The 19257-nt window shown below is 33.6% G+C and overlaps 1 protein-coding gene across 2 annotated transcripts; it reads left to right on the top strand.

The window, feature by feature from the left end:
• The first annotated feature begins 8936 nt into the window (after positions 1–8936).
• On the top strand, positions 8937–18340 carry LOC122042442 (ATG8-interacting protein 1-like). Of its 2 annotated transcripts, none has more exons than XM_042602566.1 (3): positions 8937–9058; positions 9771–10562; positions 17947–18340. In XM_042602566.1, the coding sequence occupies exons 2-3, from the start codon at positions 9798–9800 to the stop codon at positions 18028–18030; spliced, it is 849 nt and encodes a 282-aa protein (XP_042458500.1). In that variant the 5' UTR covers positions 8937–9058; positions 9771–9797; the 3' UTR covers positions 18031–18340. The 2 variants fall into 2 exon arrangements, with proteins under 2 accessions (XP_042458500.1, XP_042458499.1); XM_042602565.1 differs by having other exon boundaries at positions 8976–9144.
• Positions 18341–19257: the final 917 nt, after the last annotated feature.

The following is a 19257-nucleotide window of genomic DNA, read 5'->3' as shown; positions in this document are numbered from 1 at the left end:
AAAGACAGAAACAAAAAGCAAACAATGCTAACATGACCAAGATTTACTTGGTTTGGAGCCTGTGACAACTCCTACTCCAAGGCCCACACATGAGAGTGCTTTCAATGGATAATCACTAATCAATTCATAAAGATTACAAGTACAATTTGAAATAATTACAAGTAATTCGAAAACTAAGAATACTGATGACTTTGTAGGATGAAAGCTTCTGCAGAGTCATCGTCGGAGCTTTTGGACGTTGTAGAGGATTTATTGGAGCAGTGCACAAATGCAGAAGTCATTCTAAATGTCGTTATCAAACTCTCGATCGAATGCTACTTATATAGGTTGTTCCGGGCTCTTGGACCACATGTTTCGGGCAATCGACGTGCTCCACGTCAGCTTGTGGATAAATTTTCGGGTCCGAGCGCCTGGACTAAGTCCGGGCACCCAGACCAACTTCGGGCACCCAGACCAGCTCCGGGTGCCCAGACCCCTTCCGAGCACCTGGATCAACTTTTTCTATCTTTTTATTTTCTGCAAAATAAAGTTAGTCTAGGCAGTATAAAATATATGTAAAATATGAATTTGACAATCTCTGACTATCCTGTTCTGACTTTATGTTTTGCTGAAACTCTAGGTCGAACCGACACCTACTGTTTCCTCTTCAGAGGAACGCATCCTCACCTACTCCTCTCAGGAGAGTTTACGTTTTACCAGATCGGTCCTCCAGACTGTCTGGACTTTTGTTTAGCGTCCGAGACTTCAGGTTTTCATGCTGAACGTCCGCTCAGACTTCCATCTGGTCTGCGACCACTAGGATTTTCACCTAGAGTCCCCGACTCTAGAATTTCGCCCAAAGTGCTCAACCCGCCAAGACTTCGCTTTGCCTAACCACAGTTAGAACTTTCCTTTACTTAGGGTTACCTCCCCCTAGGGTTTTCCACCTGCCTAGAATCCACTAGGACTTTTACCTAAGAATACTTAGGACTTTTTTTGCAAGCTTATTCAGACTTGTTAGATAACAAGACATCCTAACTTTGGACCCTTTGCCATAATCAAAACTTAGGTTTGATAGTCTGGTAATCCCTGTACCAACACACCATGCCTACTTCTTGATCAAAGATGGACTCTTGGAAGCTAAGAGGGAGGATGGCCACCATACCCTCTTCTCCTCCTCAAGCTATGTGTTCTCTCGTAAGGAAACCCCTCCCAACCAAGGTGAGATGGAGGTGGAGATACTACCGGAGATGGATGGAACCTCTCCCAACCAAGATAAGGGCTTAGATGGAGGACAACAATGAAGATGGAGATGAAGGAGGAAGAAGATGACTCTAATGGATCGATCCCATGCCCTAGATCTGAGTTGAAGCTTTTATATGACCCCATTGAGACAACCCGTGCCATGACCTTACTAGATAACATGCCTAGGCCGTGTCAACCACCGAGGTGAAGTTTGCAACTTCCAAACAATCTTCCAGAGTGGGACACGACCAAGACATGCTCCCTGCTATGGTGTGCTCCAAGCTTGGTTGATTTCTTCTCGAAGTTCCTAAAAAATAAGATACACTCATATGTTAGTAAAATGCTATCAATTAGAAAGGATTTGAAGTGAAGATCAAAATAAAATTTTACTAGTAAAATATGATATAAATATGGAAATAAACACAGGAGATGATTAAAAATGCCAAGTAGGAACACAAAATAATACATCAAATCATTTCTTATCACACCCTCACACTTTATTTCTTGCACGTTTCCAGCAAGTAAATAAAGCTAGAAAATAATCAAAACTCATCTCCCTATCAATCATCTATCAACACTTTGAAGATCGTAAAGCTAATTACTTAGGACCATCATATTTGCAAGGATCAAAACATTCATGAATCTAATTCTTACACTAGTCAATAAGCATGATGATTTTAATCAACTTGAATAAACTAAGAATAATAAAGCCTTACAAGATAAATAGTTTTGCTCTCGCTCTTGTAAACATTTGCAAGGTGGAGTTTTCCGCTCAATGCTACTCATGACATTGCACTACCATATGTTTGCTTATTATCTACTCTTCACTACGGTAAACATACACATATATAAATCTGAAGGACTTATTAAAGTTGTAATGTGACAAAAAGAAGTCAAAAGAAATAAGAAGGATAGGTAAAATAAGAAGAGAAGCCAAAAAAGAACATGATAGTTTTAGGATGATGAACATGATGAATACAACCACATAACATGCACAAAAGTCTCACCCAAATATTCTAAAGTTCACTTCCTTTCACCCAACTAAGAAAAACTTCTTTTGATCTTCTTCTTTTATTTATTTTTTATTCCAAATCCACCATGGTTGTGGCACACGACACAACTAGGCCATGTTTTTTTTTTTTTTTTGAATCATGGAACATATAGAATGGGGGCACAATCATGTTCCTCAACAAAGTCTGTCCATGTTGAATTCTATAGATAATTTTTTCTATCTTGAACCTCTCAGAATAGGGCATGACCATGTCACTTAACATGGTTTTCCCATGTTCTATTTGGGAACTCTCATTATTCACATAGAACTCCCCCCACACTTAGAATTTGTTCATCTCAGATAATGTAACTCATCATAATATCAAAGAATAGGGCAAAGAATAAATCAATAAAGATGTGGCAAGGAAAATGTAATGGACAATGATAGTGCTAAGGGAATTATTCAACTAGTAACTAACTAAGAAAGGAAATCACAAAGTGAACAAGTAAGAGGGTCTTCATCACATTCATGCAAGTTCAAAAATAACAATTGTTATGAGTGCAACTCACATACAAAAGGATAACAAATAAGCATGGCTATAATCCTCACTAGATAAATATCAACTATCAAAATCCATCATCACACTAATGACAACATATAAGCAGAGTATTAATCATGTAAAATGATCTAAAAACTCAATGGTCAAACTTAAAAATATTTTACAATTCTCAAAGTATTATGAGGTAACATGCATGGAATTACAAAACAAAACTACATAAAGTATAAAACAAGAAAGCAAAGTAATCAAAGCAAAGAAAAACAAAACAAACACAAACACAAACAAAAAGATAAAGGAAAACAAGAAAAAGAAAGGAAAGAAATGGACTCCCCTTTATTTCTGACAGTTGAAGGTGATTCAATAGCAGAAGCCAAGCCAAAAGTGGGATGGTCTGAGTAGAGGTGAGGGTTTCCTTCATGTGGTTAATGTTGTTAAGTGTCGCTCCCTCCGCCGTCGACTCCTCGTATGTTCTTCTAGGTGATTGGAGATGGTTCAAATGTAGAATTCACTCCAAAGGTGAAATAATTATAAATGAGGTAAAGATAGCTCCCTCCACCATTTTTTCCTTAGTGCTTGGTGGTTGAAAACAGTTTATTTTGAGCATCTAACCTTGGAGTGGAATGATCCAAGTTGGCGTGAGCACCACTTCCTCCACCATTTTCTCTTTAATTTCTAGCAGATAGAGGCAATTCAGTAGAAGTTAAATTTTGAGAGATGTCCTATGACAATCACTTTATGATTTTACTATTTATTTGATAAATATAGATTCACTATTTGAATACATATTATATGTTTGAATAGTCTTAAACTCATTTACTGAATGCCCACAATACAATTCATAACATGAGAGAATTTGTGATTAAATCACAACTTGTGATTTTCTCTACATGTGCAATTATGAATGTATTAGAATTTTCCTAGTTATCAAATTGGTGCATTCGGACATCATCAATTCTAAGACTAGCACGGGTTATACTCCTTGGTTCGGTCAAACAACTATTTCTCACTAGCTGAAGACATTGGAATATCGAGAGTTAAATGTGGATGCTAGTTATGGTGACTAGTTCATTAGAGTGACTTGCTGTAAGACTTCATATGATTCTCTACATATATGGATATGTTTGTGAAGTTATTACTGTAGCTCAAGTGTAAGTTTCTTTCGACTTGAGGTATATAAGTTATCTTGGCCATGGAGACTTATAGTTTGACATCTTAAGCAAACATCTCTTGGAGATATGGACCCGTGGTGATTGGATAAGTTAAAGTATCCGAAGGTGTTTAGATAGCCCACAGAGGTTTCACCGTTTCTTACGAAAAGATGTATACCCTATGACCACTCGTTAGGATTATTACTCAAAGTCTTTGGCCAAAGCATCACATGTTAAAAATATGCGACTCTAAAGTATTACTTGGACTAGGTGTAACATAGTCAGTCTAGTGGGAGCAAACACATAGACCATGTCCTGAACTAAGTGGGTATAAGACGAGTAAAAGGAATGAGGTACGACTCACTATAACTACTGAAGGGTTCAAAATTAGTTCTTAGATCGACTGTGATTTTCTGGTTAATTGAAGATCATGATATACTACTAGGTGTCACTCATGATCGTTTCATAATTAAGTAGTTAATTATGAACAACCAAGATAAATTGGGAACCTATTAGGTCATACATACTACGAGTCTCTAAAAGACGTAAAATAAGTTAGAGAATAGGATTCTCATATCAAGACATAAATATTTAGTTGGAACATACATGAGATAAATATGAAAATATTTGTCGGAATGAAAGCGCGAATGGACCATATCTCTTATGAAAGAGTTGGACCTTATTTGATTTAGTCATAAATCAATTTGGTTTAGCCATAAACTAACTTGATTTAGTTGTGAACCAAACCAAAGAGTTAATGAGTTAATTTTTAGTTAAGGCATAACAGGTTGGATTTGGGCTTTCTAATCCAACTCATTAAAGAGGACTATATATTGATATGGTTAAGAGAGAATTAACATACAATTCATTATTGGCTTGATTATATTTTAGAAGCCTAAACTCAATACCTCTCTCTCCCTCTTCCTCTCCCTCCCTCTTCCTCTCTCTTGTCACTGACCACAATAAGAGGTTCTCCTATTGTTGCCATGAGCCACCCAAAGGAAGAAGATCTTCCTTTTGTTGGGAATACAATCAAAGTTCTACATTGGAAATACATGGAAAACATCATGAGTTTATAAGATGAAGATATCTCCATTAGTATGAGGCATTTTGGGTAGAGCTTAAAAATAAATTCACGAGGACTTAAGCCCAAAGTGGATAATATCATACTATTATAGAGATATTCAAAATCTTTTGGTACTAATAATTGGTATCAGAGCGAGACCGCTCTTCACTGGGCTAACCACCGGAAGAAGCATGAGCTAGAACCATGATCCAAATCAAACTATGTGGGTGGAACATTGAACAAAGTATGGGAGACCCTAAGTAGGTCAGTGATTTGATGCTCGAGGGGAGGCCACAATAGGTCAAGAGTAACTTGATACTTGAGGGGAGACCTGAACTATGAGAATAATGGTGGTCCTTCGTTTGAGGGGAGGATTGGTGGGAATACAATCAAAGTCCCACATTAAAAATACATGGAAAAGATCATAGGTTGATAAGATTAAGATATCTTCATTAGTATGAGGCCTTTTGGGTAGAGCACAAAAATAAATCCATGAGAGTTTAGGCCTAAAGTGGACAATATCATACTATTATAGAGATATCTAAAATCTTTTGGTCCTAACACTTTTTGCTTTTTCTTCCTTTTCTTGATCCTTCTCTTTCGCTCGTGGCTAGTACCTTCTGAAGGTGAAGCTTGTTTTCTTGGAGTTATCTTAAAAAACTTGGTGTGGATACGAATAGAGGCCATGTTTGATAACATTGCAAAAGGTTGATGCCCTTCTTATTATAGGTCATCTGTAAGGTATACCTATAATAATTGTTATTCTATTTTTTTATTTTATGATCTTATCTGCGTGATTGTATCTTACATCGTGTGGTTTCTATGATGTAATAAATTAGTTTATTTATCATTAAGTCTCCCGCTGTGCATGTTTACGAAACGTGTTTTCAACACACACCGTATCAGACATATCCCAACAAAAGTATTTCAGTCCGGAGACTGTATTTCATTTAAAGTTAGGGTCTTTCTCAGCATGAATTTTAGATCCCTCTAAGCTATAACCACTTCTACTACATAGTAGAAGGCATCACACAATAGCTTAAATCAGAGTCTCTAATCCGGAGGTCTCCAGCTATTTTACACCCATGTGGAAATCAACTCATCATCTTTATTTGCTATCATTATCCCACTTGACTTCTATTCAAGTTGATGATTCTAGGTATTGATATCTGGCAACTATTTATCCAACTCCATATATACATACTCTAACTAATTATAAAAGAGTTTTAACTCAAATTAAGGTGATTGCACAATTGAAAGGAATAATCTTGGAGATACTTCCTCCACTACACAAATTTCTACACTTTCATCTACAACAAAATCATAGGCAAGATTAGTAGATAACTGAACAGCATCATCATCCTCAACATCTACAACATCAACAATTTTATCAAGAGTTTTTCCTACAACATCCTCATCATAAAAACTGGCATCATCTACAACTTCATTATCACAACACAAAGAATAATAGGAGTCCTATAGAGCAACAGAATCAGAGATAAGATGATCACTACCTCTATAATTCATCTCCTGCAGGACACCGATATTATTAGAAATAGTCTATGAGGGAAGCTTATTGGAGTATTGTGCTTGCAAGTGGCTAATGGATGATGCAAGTTGGTCCATATGTATCTGGCAATTTTTTAGTGATGCTTTAATTCTGCTAGAACTAGAGATTATTAGTTGCAAATTCTACATGAGCCCTTCTATTTTCTACAATGTGATTTTCATTTGACTAGAAGCGAGAGTTTGCTAGACTTGTTGGAATAGCTGGAATTCGTTAGACAATAGATTATTCTGAAATTTAAGTGGCCATTGGTATGCTGGAGGATGTGTGGTCGACTGTTTATATTGGTTCATTCCGAGCTGATTGCCAATAAAAGTTATCTCATTCAATTTTCTCTCACTTCAAAGTTACTCAGTAATATGTTGTTGTGTGTTTCCATACTTGAAATTAAATAATTTATTTGATAGAGAAAATATTGTCTACCGTTGTTTGATGAGTATAGTTATAACTATCATCTTGTTGCATCCAACTAGGAATGCATGCATTGGACAATGGATCATGTACATTTTGCTATTGAGAATTGTTCATTTGCGAGTTGTCTGATAAGAGAAATTATCTCATCCAATTTACTTTCCATTCTATATTGCCCAATACCAGAAACACAGGTCTCATTAATGCCTCTAAACTGATGAAAATACACATCCATGTTTCCTCACAAAAATAATTTCCTGTTCTTACACTGAAACTCTGAAACAAATAAGATCAAAAGATAGAAAATATACAAGAACAAAACACATGAACACTGATAAATAAGACACCATAAAATAAACAAAAAAGTTCAAAGAAAAGCAATCTCAAGATTATCAAATATCGATACACTCCTCGGCAATAATATCATTTTGATCAGATCATATTGTCGTGATACAGAATCAAATAAATTATCAAACCCCGCTACACTAATATAGCATAGGAATGATTTAGATTGTCTCTAAATGTTATTGGGGGTTTGGGTTTTAGTTTTTAATGTTGAAATGAGGATTTGTGTTGGATTCTAAGACTAATAAATGAAAGAAAATTCAAGTAATTAAAACTCTAACCTAGCTAAACTACCATTGCAGAAGAATTAAAGAAATATAAAGCATTAAAGGAAATCTAATCTAATCTAATTTACTTGCATCCAAATGAAGAATAACCTAACACTAACAATCAAATGAAATAAAGCATTGTGAGAATTTAAATGAATTGAAATGGGTTAACAAAATTGAAAGTAATGTACAATATAAGGGGCATTAAACTGAACACATTACAAGCATTAAAACTAAGCTAAGCTAAGCTAAACTCTAAAGATAAAGTGGAGTTCACTTCTTTTGATCCTATGAACGGTGGATGCAGATTGGGCCAAACTTCGAGATCAAAAAGCTTGTGGATGAAGATGGAAGCATCTCTCCTAACTTGGATAAGGATTTGTTAGTGCATATTACGATGATGAAAATGGGAGTGCCTCTCTAACCAAAATAAGGCTGATGCGAATAAGAAGAGCGGGAGACCATCACACCTACTTTTTGATTGAAAATGGACTCTTGGAAGTTAAGAGGGTGGATGACCATCACACCATCTTCTCTTCCTCAAGCTGTGTTCCCTCATGAGAAAACCCCTCCCAACCAAAGGTGAGATAAAGGTGGAGATGACCAATGGAGATGGATGGAAGCACCTCTCCCAACCGAGATGAGGGCTTGAATGAAGGATAGCAATGGAGGTGGAGATGAAGGAGCAAGAAGATGACTCTAATGGATCAATCCCCTATCCTAGATTTGAGTTGAAGCTTTTATATGACCCCATTAAGTCGACCCGCGCTATGAGAGTGCTAGATATCACAGTCAGACCATGCCAACTACTTCCAAACAAGCTTCTAGAGTGGAACATGGTCAGAACATAACAGGGGATATAGCCAGGCCATGTACCCTGTTGTACTTGTAGTATTCTCCAAGCTCAATCGATTTTCCTTTGAGTTCCTATAAAATAAGATATCAGTAAAATGCTATTAATTAGAAAAGATTTGAAGTAAAAAAAATTAAAATAAATTTTTACTCATGAAACTGATATAAATATGAAATTAAACACATGAAATGAAATAATTAAAAATTTTAAGTAAGAATATAAAATAATACGTTAAATAGTTGATTAATCAAATAGATTAAATAATATAATATAATATAATATAAACAAAGTTTAGATTTATTATTTTAAAATAAAATATATGCATTTTAAAAAAACCTCAATTAAATAATTTTATAAATGTTTTAAATTATTTATAATTTCAAAAAAAATTCATTTCAATTATTCAATAAAAATCATCATATTATCTGCCTATCTATCTGATGGTCTAATATTAATTATGAATGGAAAATTTCAGCCCAACCCTCGTATTTAGAATTAATCCCGAGCTTGCCACAATAGAAACTATCACGCGAGTCAGAGGCTTGTTCAAGAGGTTATCGCACAGACGTCACCGGCTGAAGCGGCTTTCGTTTTTGCCCAATCCTTTCCTTTCTTCTGCGTCTCGGTAACTCTCACAACGCCAATCTCTCGCTTTTTCTCCATCTCGTTGCTTCCCTCATATTTTGCTTCCCGACGATCTCCTTTTGGAAGGTATATATCTCCTTTAGCGTTTTCTCGATTTATCTCTCGAAGCTTGTATGGGTTGGATCTGGTTTTTTGATTCATTTTCTTTGTGGATTTTTCATTGACGACGCTTGAAGATTGCTTTTTGGGATCTAGAGTAGTTAGGGAATTAGGTTTTTCTTATTTGTTGCTATTTTTGTTTCTGCCATGGGAATAATTGTATGTTCCGAAGACAAAGTAAACGTGATTTGGAGATCCGTACATAGCATTAATTACGAGGTTATGTATTTCAAGAAAAAAAAATCATCTTCAGATTTTGGATCATGATTGCTCAATTTAATATCGAGGAATCAAATTGAATCCTTTTATGTAAAGAAACCAAATTGAATGGAAGATAAACGGTTGCTCACTTATTTGGTTTTTTGTCGTCTGTGCGGGATTAACTACCAAAATCTCATTTGGATTTTGATCTTATCACAAAGTGTTTCTTTATGTTGTTTTCATTCTCTGTTTAGCTTTATTTGAATTGGTTTAGCAATTAAACCTCATTCTCATCTTGACCTTATTGTAAAGTCTTTCTCACTGTGGTGCTCTGTCTGATTTCATTTGGGTAGATTATGTCAACTGTCTTCAACTCAAATAATATTTTTCAGAATTTCAAGTGAATCGTTTGTTTTGGAATGGCCGACGAGGAGAAGGTTGGAGAGGGTACTTCCCGTGGAGCTGACTGGGAAGTTGTATCCCTCACAGCATCCGCTTATGCTGCTGCACCTGGTCCACACGAGGTTGACCCTTCTGATGAAAGTAAAGTGATGAAGAGCGAGAGCATAAGTAATCCTGAGTCATCTACTGCTGCATTATTCATGTCTGGTCACTTTATTTTTCCACCCAGTGAACATGAGAATCTCCCAATACAACCGGATACAAATGAGATCTCTGGTCGCCCAGAGGAAAATATTGGAAGCCCTGAAATGGTTGATGCTGATGACATAGATCAGTTGCAAACTGAATCAAAAGATGACCTACATGGAGTTGAGTTTTTGGATGAGGGGAGTAAATTTTCTGTGCATGAAATGGGATTTGAAGAGGTTAAGGGATCCCAAAGGTCTACATTGGTTGGATTGGAGCAATTTATACTCGCTGATCCTGATTCTGTTGCTAGTCATTCTGAAATGCAGAGAAGTGTCACCAAAATTGAGACTAGTGAATCTTTAGATGTGAATACAGATTCTTTTGAAGAGCACAAAATAGATGATGAAGATGACTCTGATGGACCTGAGCTTCCTTCCCAAGCATGGTGGAAGGCACATGTAGCATCTGTGTATCGCCAGGCAAAGGAAGCTAATACATTTTGGTCTGTTGTAGTGGCTGCTGCTGTTGTTGGCATTATAGTTCTTGGGAGACGATGGCAACAGGATAAATGGAAGTTTACCATCACTGATGAGGTATGTTTGGTTCCATTGTGAAAATGCACTATGATGAAAACTAACTACTTTGTTTTCATAAACACCACCAAGGATTTAAAAGGTGTATATAGGTGCTATGTAGATGACTCACAACATAGTGCATATGCATATGCGGGACACATGGTGTAAAATTTTCAGCCTTGTTAGAGTTTCAATCTTTGATAGGAATACTACTACAGATTTTGTAGCATGTCATTTGAAATTTGGATTAGCATATGTTGTCTGAAATGAAGGGGAGCCTTGGTGCAACGGTAAAGTTGTTGCTATATGACCAAAAGGTCACGGGTTCAAATCCGAAACAACCTCTTGCAAAAAGTAGGGTAAGACTGCGTACAATGGATCCTTTCCCGGGATCCCGCATGTTGGGTGCTTCGTGCACCGAGCTGCCCTTTTATCTATTGTTGTCTGAAATAACCTATCACACCTCACACACACATTAGGTAAACATGCTAATAATTTTACTAGTTTGGAAGATAAACTGCAGTAAAGAAAATAATATTCCATAATAAACAATGTTGATTATAATTCTAATCATCTTAAAATTGGTTAATACAATAATTAATTAATATGGTATTTATTAATTAAAGAAAGTATTTGTTAAACAATTTAAAATCAATTAATACAGAAATTAATTAATAAATATTTATTAAATATTGAATTAATTAATTAGTGATTAACTAATCACTACTATAATTAATTTATACAATTAATAGTGTATTGCATAAATTAAATAACTTATATAATAACCTTGATTATAAAGTTTTTAATCAATTAATTGATTATATTATAAATTTTATAATGTAAATTTTCAAATAAAACTATAGTTACTTATAAATTTTTTTATATAAACTTTAAACTCAATAACTTTTGAGGTTGAAACTCCTGAGACTCGACATTTCTCTGTGCCAATGCTTATTGATTGCCTCATTCTCGAGTCTCTATTCTTGAATCCAATTTCACGAGTGTGCTTAACTATGATATTTTCATTGATATTGTCTAATAGTAGATGAGGTAATATGCCGTAGGTACCATTATAACACATGTCACATAGAAGCAATTTGTGTGCATACATGTGTTTGTGTCATGGTTTGAAGTGTTGACCCATGCCACTTGAAAAAGACGGTATTTATCGTTCTACCATGGGACTAGCACCGTGATTGTGAGGCCATCATGAGGTTGCGGAGGGTGTCATGACCATGACCCTCGGGACTCAGAGGGTGTCGTGACCCCGCGACAGTCTCCGTGGGGCAATTGTTGTCACAATTTTTTTAAGGTTATTTTTTTATTTTTTAAATAGATTTATTTTTATTATAAATAAATTATTAATTATTATATAACGGTTAATTATATATAATAGTTATAAAAATAATATATTATTACTAATAGTTATAAAATATTAAGAATTGTTTTAAATTTTTAAATATTTTAAAATTAATAAAATATTTTATAAAATAATTTAAAATTTCAATATGTGTTGAAAATTGAATGTGAATTTAAATAAACATTTTTTTTAAAAACTAATTCTTAAACATTTCAAATAAATTTTAAAATATTAAAAAATTACAAATACATTCAAAAAATAATTTAAGACCTTCAAAAAATTTTCTAATTAGCTTTGAGTCTTTCAAATAATTCTATAATTTTAAATTTATTTTTGATTTTTGAGAATTACTTTTTTTTAAAAATAATTTTATAAAAATTTAATAGACATTATTTTATAAGAAAATATTAAAATATGAATTTAACATATAACATCAATAGTGAGCATATTTAATAATCAAATATTAATAAAATTAATTTTTAATTAATATACACTCATATTAATTTTTTTAAAAGAAATATCGAAACTGGATTGACACGGCACGATACAGTATCAAATTGTATTATTCCGGTCTAGGATTGAAACTCCGACATGGGTTGAAATTTTAAATCTTGGTCCATGTATCTATATATCAGTGTGTATATATATATATATATGATGTTCAAAGTGTATTATATAAATCAACATATTTAGTTTATATACACAAAAAAAATGTCAATTATTACAATGCAAAATACTTATAGTTGTCAAAATTATATTTCATGATTGTATCATATGATACAATATACTTCATGTTTAAAAAGATATGATTCTTACTTATGGATTAGAAGTGAAAAGGAGATTCAATACAATTTGATATGAATCTTGTTTAATACAACTCTTATAAAAACCATCTAAAGTTATATGTAATCAACTAAATTAAATCTAACTCATTGAAAATTATAAACAAACAACTTAACCAAATTTTATTATAAAACAATATAGAGTGATGATTTTTATATGCTATGACAAAAGCTGAATGCTATGACAAAAGCAAAACATTCAAACATAGTGAAATATCAAAATTAACAATGATGTACAACAACAACCACCAAGTTTTACCCCACTAAGTGGAGTTGGCTAAAGTTAACAATTATGTAGAAGAAAAAAAAACTTATCAAGTAGAGACAAAAAAATTGACAAAAACAAATGTGAACTCCTAACAATGATATTCAAGAAAAAATCTTGTTAAATTGATGTTAGAGTGATAATAAGAGCAAAATTAATATTGACTTAGAAGTCATATCATATATAAGTTATCTTCCATTTTGACGACAAATATTTTTTCTATTTCAAAAGTATTTGACGAGAATTTTTCCTATCGCTCATTTTATTCCAATTTTAATAGAATGAAATAAGCAATAATTTGTTCATTATCATCAACAAAGAATTAAGAATTTATGTATTTGTTATCAATCAACATCAAATTCATCTATTATATTATGCTCTTAAATAAATATTGTATTATTTTATATATTTTAATTATCAAAATTATTGTGTATAAAATGGAATTATTTTTTAAATATATTTCATATATTTTTTTATTTGACGGCTATGATTCACAATTTGATAATTCATCAAACAATTTAGGATAGGAACCTCGATTCAACAATCTTGCTATAATATGATGATCAAATATTAATCAACAACTTAAAATGTATGATATACAAGTCACATGCACAAATTAGTATCAAAAGTGTTTATCACTTATCAAACAAGTTTCAAGTTAACATTACTAAGTTACCAAATAAGGTAACTTCGACCTTTTGTAAACAAGTTCAAATGAACCGAATAATTTTTTTTCTCAAACTACATATGCAAAATGTATATGGCATATGTGGTTGCTTTCTAGAACCACCTAGGTGATTGTATATGTGACCTAATCGTTTGCTTTTTAAAACCATGCATACTACCTGTCCCTTTCTTAGTTATAGTTGATTCTGAAATAAAATTACATTAAGTAGCTCGTATAAATTCTTCTGATGTATATTCATGCTAATTACAATTAGGTTCTTAATGATGAAATAAAGTGAATAAAGAAAGACAAAAACATATGTATATAAGCTCTAGATAGAGTTGGTAATAATAAGTTATGATATGTTCAGGAAGTATAGATTTATTTTTAATATTTGATCAAATATGGTTAAGAAAGTTTTATACCCTATTTACAAGAGAAGAAAATTAAGAAAAAAAGGGGAAAAGTTTGAGAGAAAAGTAGGGAAGCTAGTAGTGAGCATCATGTCTACTTGAGAAAAGTGAAGGGACAATATAGAAGTACAGAGATTAAAATAAGCCCATTTTCTTCCGAACTCAATTATCCCAATACTAGAAAGAAGAGTGAAGGAACATTAAAATATTCCCTATCTTCCTATTTTGCTCATATTGCCACCTTTATCTTGCAATTAGAGCCCTCCTATGCTTGCCTCTTCTACCTCTTCATTATCTATTGACCACATGAATACTTCTGAATCGTTGTGTTGTCGTCTTCCTCGATGCTTGAGCATGGTGGTGTTGGCATCCTCTTCCACTTGTCAACGACTTTGGTAAGGCGATGGCATTCACCCACTGCTCTTAGCTTGAGAAAGTTGAAGTGATGGTATTGCCAAATGTCATATCAATTTACAGCAGAAACACTTTCCCCTAATTGCATTTAGTAAACACCTTATCCCTCATCTATATGTTTTACCCTTTAGTAAACACCCTTTTTATTCTCCTTCACAGATCTTGCGTCCACTACTATTAACAATCTCCACCCTTGCCTACTGCATATACACCACATCCCCCACCATTTATGATCATTTTGCCTACCCTTGTTGATCATAATCTCTATCCATTTTCCAAGGTAGTGTTGTCCTGTATCCTTTATCTTTCTCTGTCTCTTTTGGTGCTGGTGACTCCTTCAATTTCTTTATCTGGAATTCCTTCTTCCTTTATCCTTTTCACTTGTGGTTGAGTGAATTTGCTGTAGTCCTTGATCCTTGTTGTGCTTCTCCAATAACCATGTAATTATCCTTGTCGATCTGCTTGTGCATTGCTCTTGCTCACTGCTAGGGGACTATAATTCCAGAACAATAGTCAACTATTGTCAAGGTTTAAAATCTTGTTCCTTGGTTAGAGCAAGACGTGCCAATGGAATGTAGGTCCTAGTGTTGGTCCTTGAATTGAACCTTGAAGGAAGAAAAGAGCGGCGAGGAGTTCCTGATTGGTTGGAACCCTGAGACCTTTCCCTCACCTATTGAAAGGTTTGTTGCACCTCATCTTTGTCGAGGAAGCTTCTGATTGGTCTTGTCTTTGTAGAGGAAGGCTCATGGCTTACCTTGGGAAGGCTTTGTTGTGTCTCATCTTAGCAGAGGAAATACGGTTTAACTCGTCGTATGCGTCAATCCTCTAGCAGAGCCACAATGATATTGACACATAAAAAATTAGTTTTTATTGTAGCAATCGACATGAACGATTATTTTGAACCATTACCATTGTTCACTATCAATATCTGGCCTGCTAATGGAATGATACTTTGAACCATGACCATGTGCACTCCATTTGCCCCAAAGTTCGTTGGACATGTTCTCATGGTATTGAGACTACTTACTTCCCACCATGCTTAGCAATAACCCGCAATATGTGGTCACCTGGTTTGAAATAGTCACAAGAAGAGACACAAACTGTGATCTATGGACTGACCCATTAAATTATTTTATCATTTAAATCATATTTATTATCCTTTGCATCTTAAAAAAAATTATACTCATCTCTTCTGTCTCCTTATATTGCACATCATTGTGTATTATTCTTCTTATTGTTGTTATAGTTATTATCATGACGATGATCATCATCATCTAAGTAGGTGCTTTTAAAATTGTCATACTCTATTGTTAGTCTTGCACTGGCAGAATTTTGAAAAATATGATTAATAGTGTTGTCACCATGGATCTAAGCAACATTATTATTGGAGTGAGATTGGACCATCTTGAAATTAAATCTTCCAATACTTATAACGGCCTTACATGTATGTTTGGGTTGCTTTTACAGAGATTATTGCACAATTTTGTAAGCTAGATACTCTATCGTTGAAGAGAGGAAGAACTATGAGAACATTGAGGAAGACCTCAAAAATAATCAAGAACGTCTATCCCTATTGAATGTAATGAATTTGATCATGATTACAATCATGATGACATGTTCATATGGGTCTTAACATCGTGAGTTGACATATATTGAAACAATTGCAATAGATACGTGCCATTGATAGGAAAATAATTATAATTAGTAAATTGTATGTCAGCAACTGAAGAGTCAATAAATCCAATATAGGATACTATTTTATTATTATTATTATTAAAAATCTTCCTAAACACCAACAGAAAATTTTCATCATGGAGCTTGTAGTATATTTTGAAGACTTCATGATGCTTACACCTCAAGCTTGCTGATAAAATTAAACTTCAGTTCATTTTCCAATTTTGAGGATCTTATATCTTACCAAGAGTCTTTTGAACCTCCACTCGTGTTTGTTAATTTTTTAAGAAATGAGATACTAAATGTTATGTGTTTATGCTTTCAAGCATGATCAAATGATTAAATCAAAAGGGTATATTAGAGAACCTAAATGAACTTTTCACCATATATCTCTGATTGACTAATTTAAAGCTGAAACTGAAAGAAACACTTAACGTGAGTCTATGGAGAATAGAAAATTATACTAGGAGGTAGTGGCAGGTCTTGGTAAAGCTGAAGGGTGACAGTTGCACCCATTGAGTTCATGAAAATTAAAGGATATAATTATTTCACTATTAATCTTTTATAAATAAATTTGGTGAGTAGGTTCAAAGATGAGTACTAGATTTCATTGTTATGTAAGTTGAATCAATTAAATTCAAAAATATGAACAGGAAAGTAAGACTAAGTTGTAAAGAATAATAAAGTGTGATCAAACGGATTAGAGTTAGTTATAACTACTGTTATAGTCTTGTGCATGGTTCAATGGAGGGATAGATTTCATCTAGGACATACAGAGGCTATATTGTTTCAGGCTTTGATGCATTATTTTGGATGACATATGTATAAGAAATGGTTTCTAATACTCAATGCTATCCGTGAGGTGGGCATGGCAAACCAGTACTCAATGATATCATTGTTCAGTTGGAAAAAACATGGTAAAGATACGAAAATACAAAATACCTTACAGGTTCATGATTATTCATGTTCAAGAATGATCAATAAGTTGTTTCTTGTATTAGCTAGTACCATTTATTTGTTTTTCCTTGAAATGAATTAAAACCATTTTGGATCAATATTTAGATTGCTCCGTGAAAGTTTTTTTTTTAACTTTTTAAATGTGACTTCATCATTAAGCAAGCGTGAGCTTGCTGCAGCCTAAGGAGTTTGCATGATTACTACTAGTATAACTATAATGGATGCTAATACGTATTCATTTCCCAATCTCTCGTGTAAATAAGCTCACTCATTTATGTGAAAGTGCTTAGAGTTGGCTGTTGCTCCCAATCCTGTCTTGTATTTCACTGAACATGAAGCCGTCTTCAGTCATTGCTGCCATGACTTACATCCTTATTGGTGCAATACTTCTCTAGTTCACCAGAATGACACTGGGGACTAACTCACATCTAATTCTAGCATGTGAATGTAACCTATGTTGCAATCAGGAGGCATTTTATTTTGACAAAAAAATCTCCCAAGGGGTCCACTTCTGATCTTGTCAATGCAGGTTGCACTTGTCAGTTATATTGCTGATGCAATTATGTGACAGTCTATTTTCATGTTTACAGGATAGTATGTTACATTCTATTCTCATGTTTGCATATAGGCTTCACAATACTAGTACAATGTTTTAAGAAATTCAGCTATCTCTTTTTTTATTATTATTCCCTCAAGTTCTGGATATCACTTGCTTGAGATTCCGTATGTTACTGAATTCCAATCAATGAATCTATTTCTGTAGCTTCTTTTTTTCTGTCATAAACTAAAATTTTAAATCACCTTTAACAGAAGATGAGCAGGATGCTGAGACCTGTTGGCCGGTTTAAGAATGTTCTGCTTGGTGGCCACCAGCCTAGCAAAGGGATACACTAAGATTCACATATCACTCAGGGAGAAGATGATGACGACGACAACAAGAAGAAAGAAGAAATAAGTTCATATAGCTCATGAGGTGTATTTCTGGGAATAGGCACTTCAAATGCCTCTGTGACTTACAAACTCAACAGTTTTACCCTATTCCTTTTAATTTTTATTGGGAATCTGTTTAATATGCTTTGGGTATATGTATGAGGATCTTCAGGATCATAACTTCATGCAATTATTTTCTCTGAGAACTATTGTACTCGCTGGAAATCTGTGTTCAGTATTTAAGAATATTATTCATGCTTGAGTTTGCAAATCATTTCTTAGTTTCAAATCATATGCACTGAGAAAAAGTGCACCTCTAAATCTATTTTATGACATTGTTTTAGATAATTAATAAGATATATTAGGTAATTAATAAGGATGATTAAGACTCCTATGTTTAGACATCCTAACCTCTTTAAATCGTTCGAGGTGTTTTGCAACACGTTAAGAGTACAGGTTTGAGCCAAGAAGGTTATCTGATTGTAAAATTTAATAAAACTCAATAATGATATCCTATCTATTAATTTTTATGCTATTATTTAAATCTTGAGACATTAAGGTTTTACTTATTGCTCCATGAATTCATTTTCTATTTGAACTATGTGGCTCAGTTCTGAAAGAAAGTAGATATTAAACATATTAAGTGGATTGAGTTCTTATAAGACTACATTTGCTAGTTGATGTACTAAGATGTATTACATTGCACACTATAAACATGATGATTATAGCATAATTCAATCTTCTTAAAGATAAATATATTACTTGTCTTGACTTAGGATTAATTTTTCAAGATATTCAACATATTAGGTGGGTTGAGTTCTTATAAGAGTGTATATTTTAGTTGATGTACTAAGAATTGTATTATTGTCACATTGCACACCATAAACATGATGATTATAGCATAATTCAATATTTGTAAAGATAAATATATTACTTGTCTTGACTTAGGATTAATTTTTTTAAGATGTTTAAAATGGGAACTATCGCGTGTAATCAAAGACCTATTCAAGGATGTACACCGATGCATTCTTAGAATTTCACATAGAGATTTTTTATATGGGAATTGCATATGAATGACCTAGTTGAACACTTTGAAGAGGATAAAATGATTTCTATTATGTTAGATTGATTTTATTGGCTCTAATTATAATGAGATGTTGTACGAATTATGCACATCACAAGTTACACATG

This window comes from Zingiber officinale, chromosome 2A (genome assembly GCF_018446385.1).
Source record: "Zingiber officinale cultivar Zhangliang chromosome 2A, Zo_v1.1, whole genome shotgun sequence".
In the NCBI taxonomy this organism is placed as follows: domain Eukaryota; kingdom Viridiplantae; phylum Streptophyta; class Magnoliopsida; order Zingiberales; family Zingiberaceae; genus Zingiber; species Zingiber officinale.
Note: the sequence above shows the minus strand (reverse complement) of the source record. Positions and strands in the feature narration are given on the sequence as shown.

What these genes read in the sequence shown, in the direction of transcription:
- LOC122042442 (XM_042602566.1), top strand. Translation starts at nt 9,798, where the DNA reads ATGGCCGACGAGGAGAAGGTTGGAGAGGGTACTTCCCGTGGAGCTGAC. An exon ending in AGTTTACCATCACTGATGAG is followed by an intron (nt 10,563 to 17,946) that starts GTATGTTTGGTT and finishes CACCTTTAACAG; the next exon opens with AAGATGAGCAGGATGCTGAG.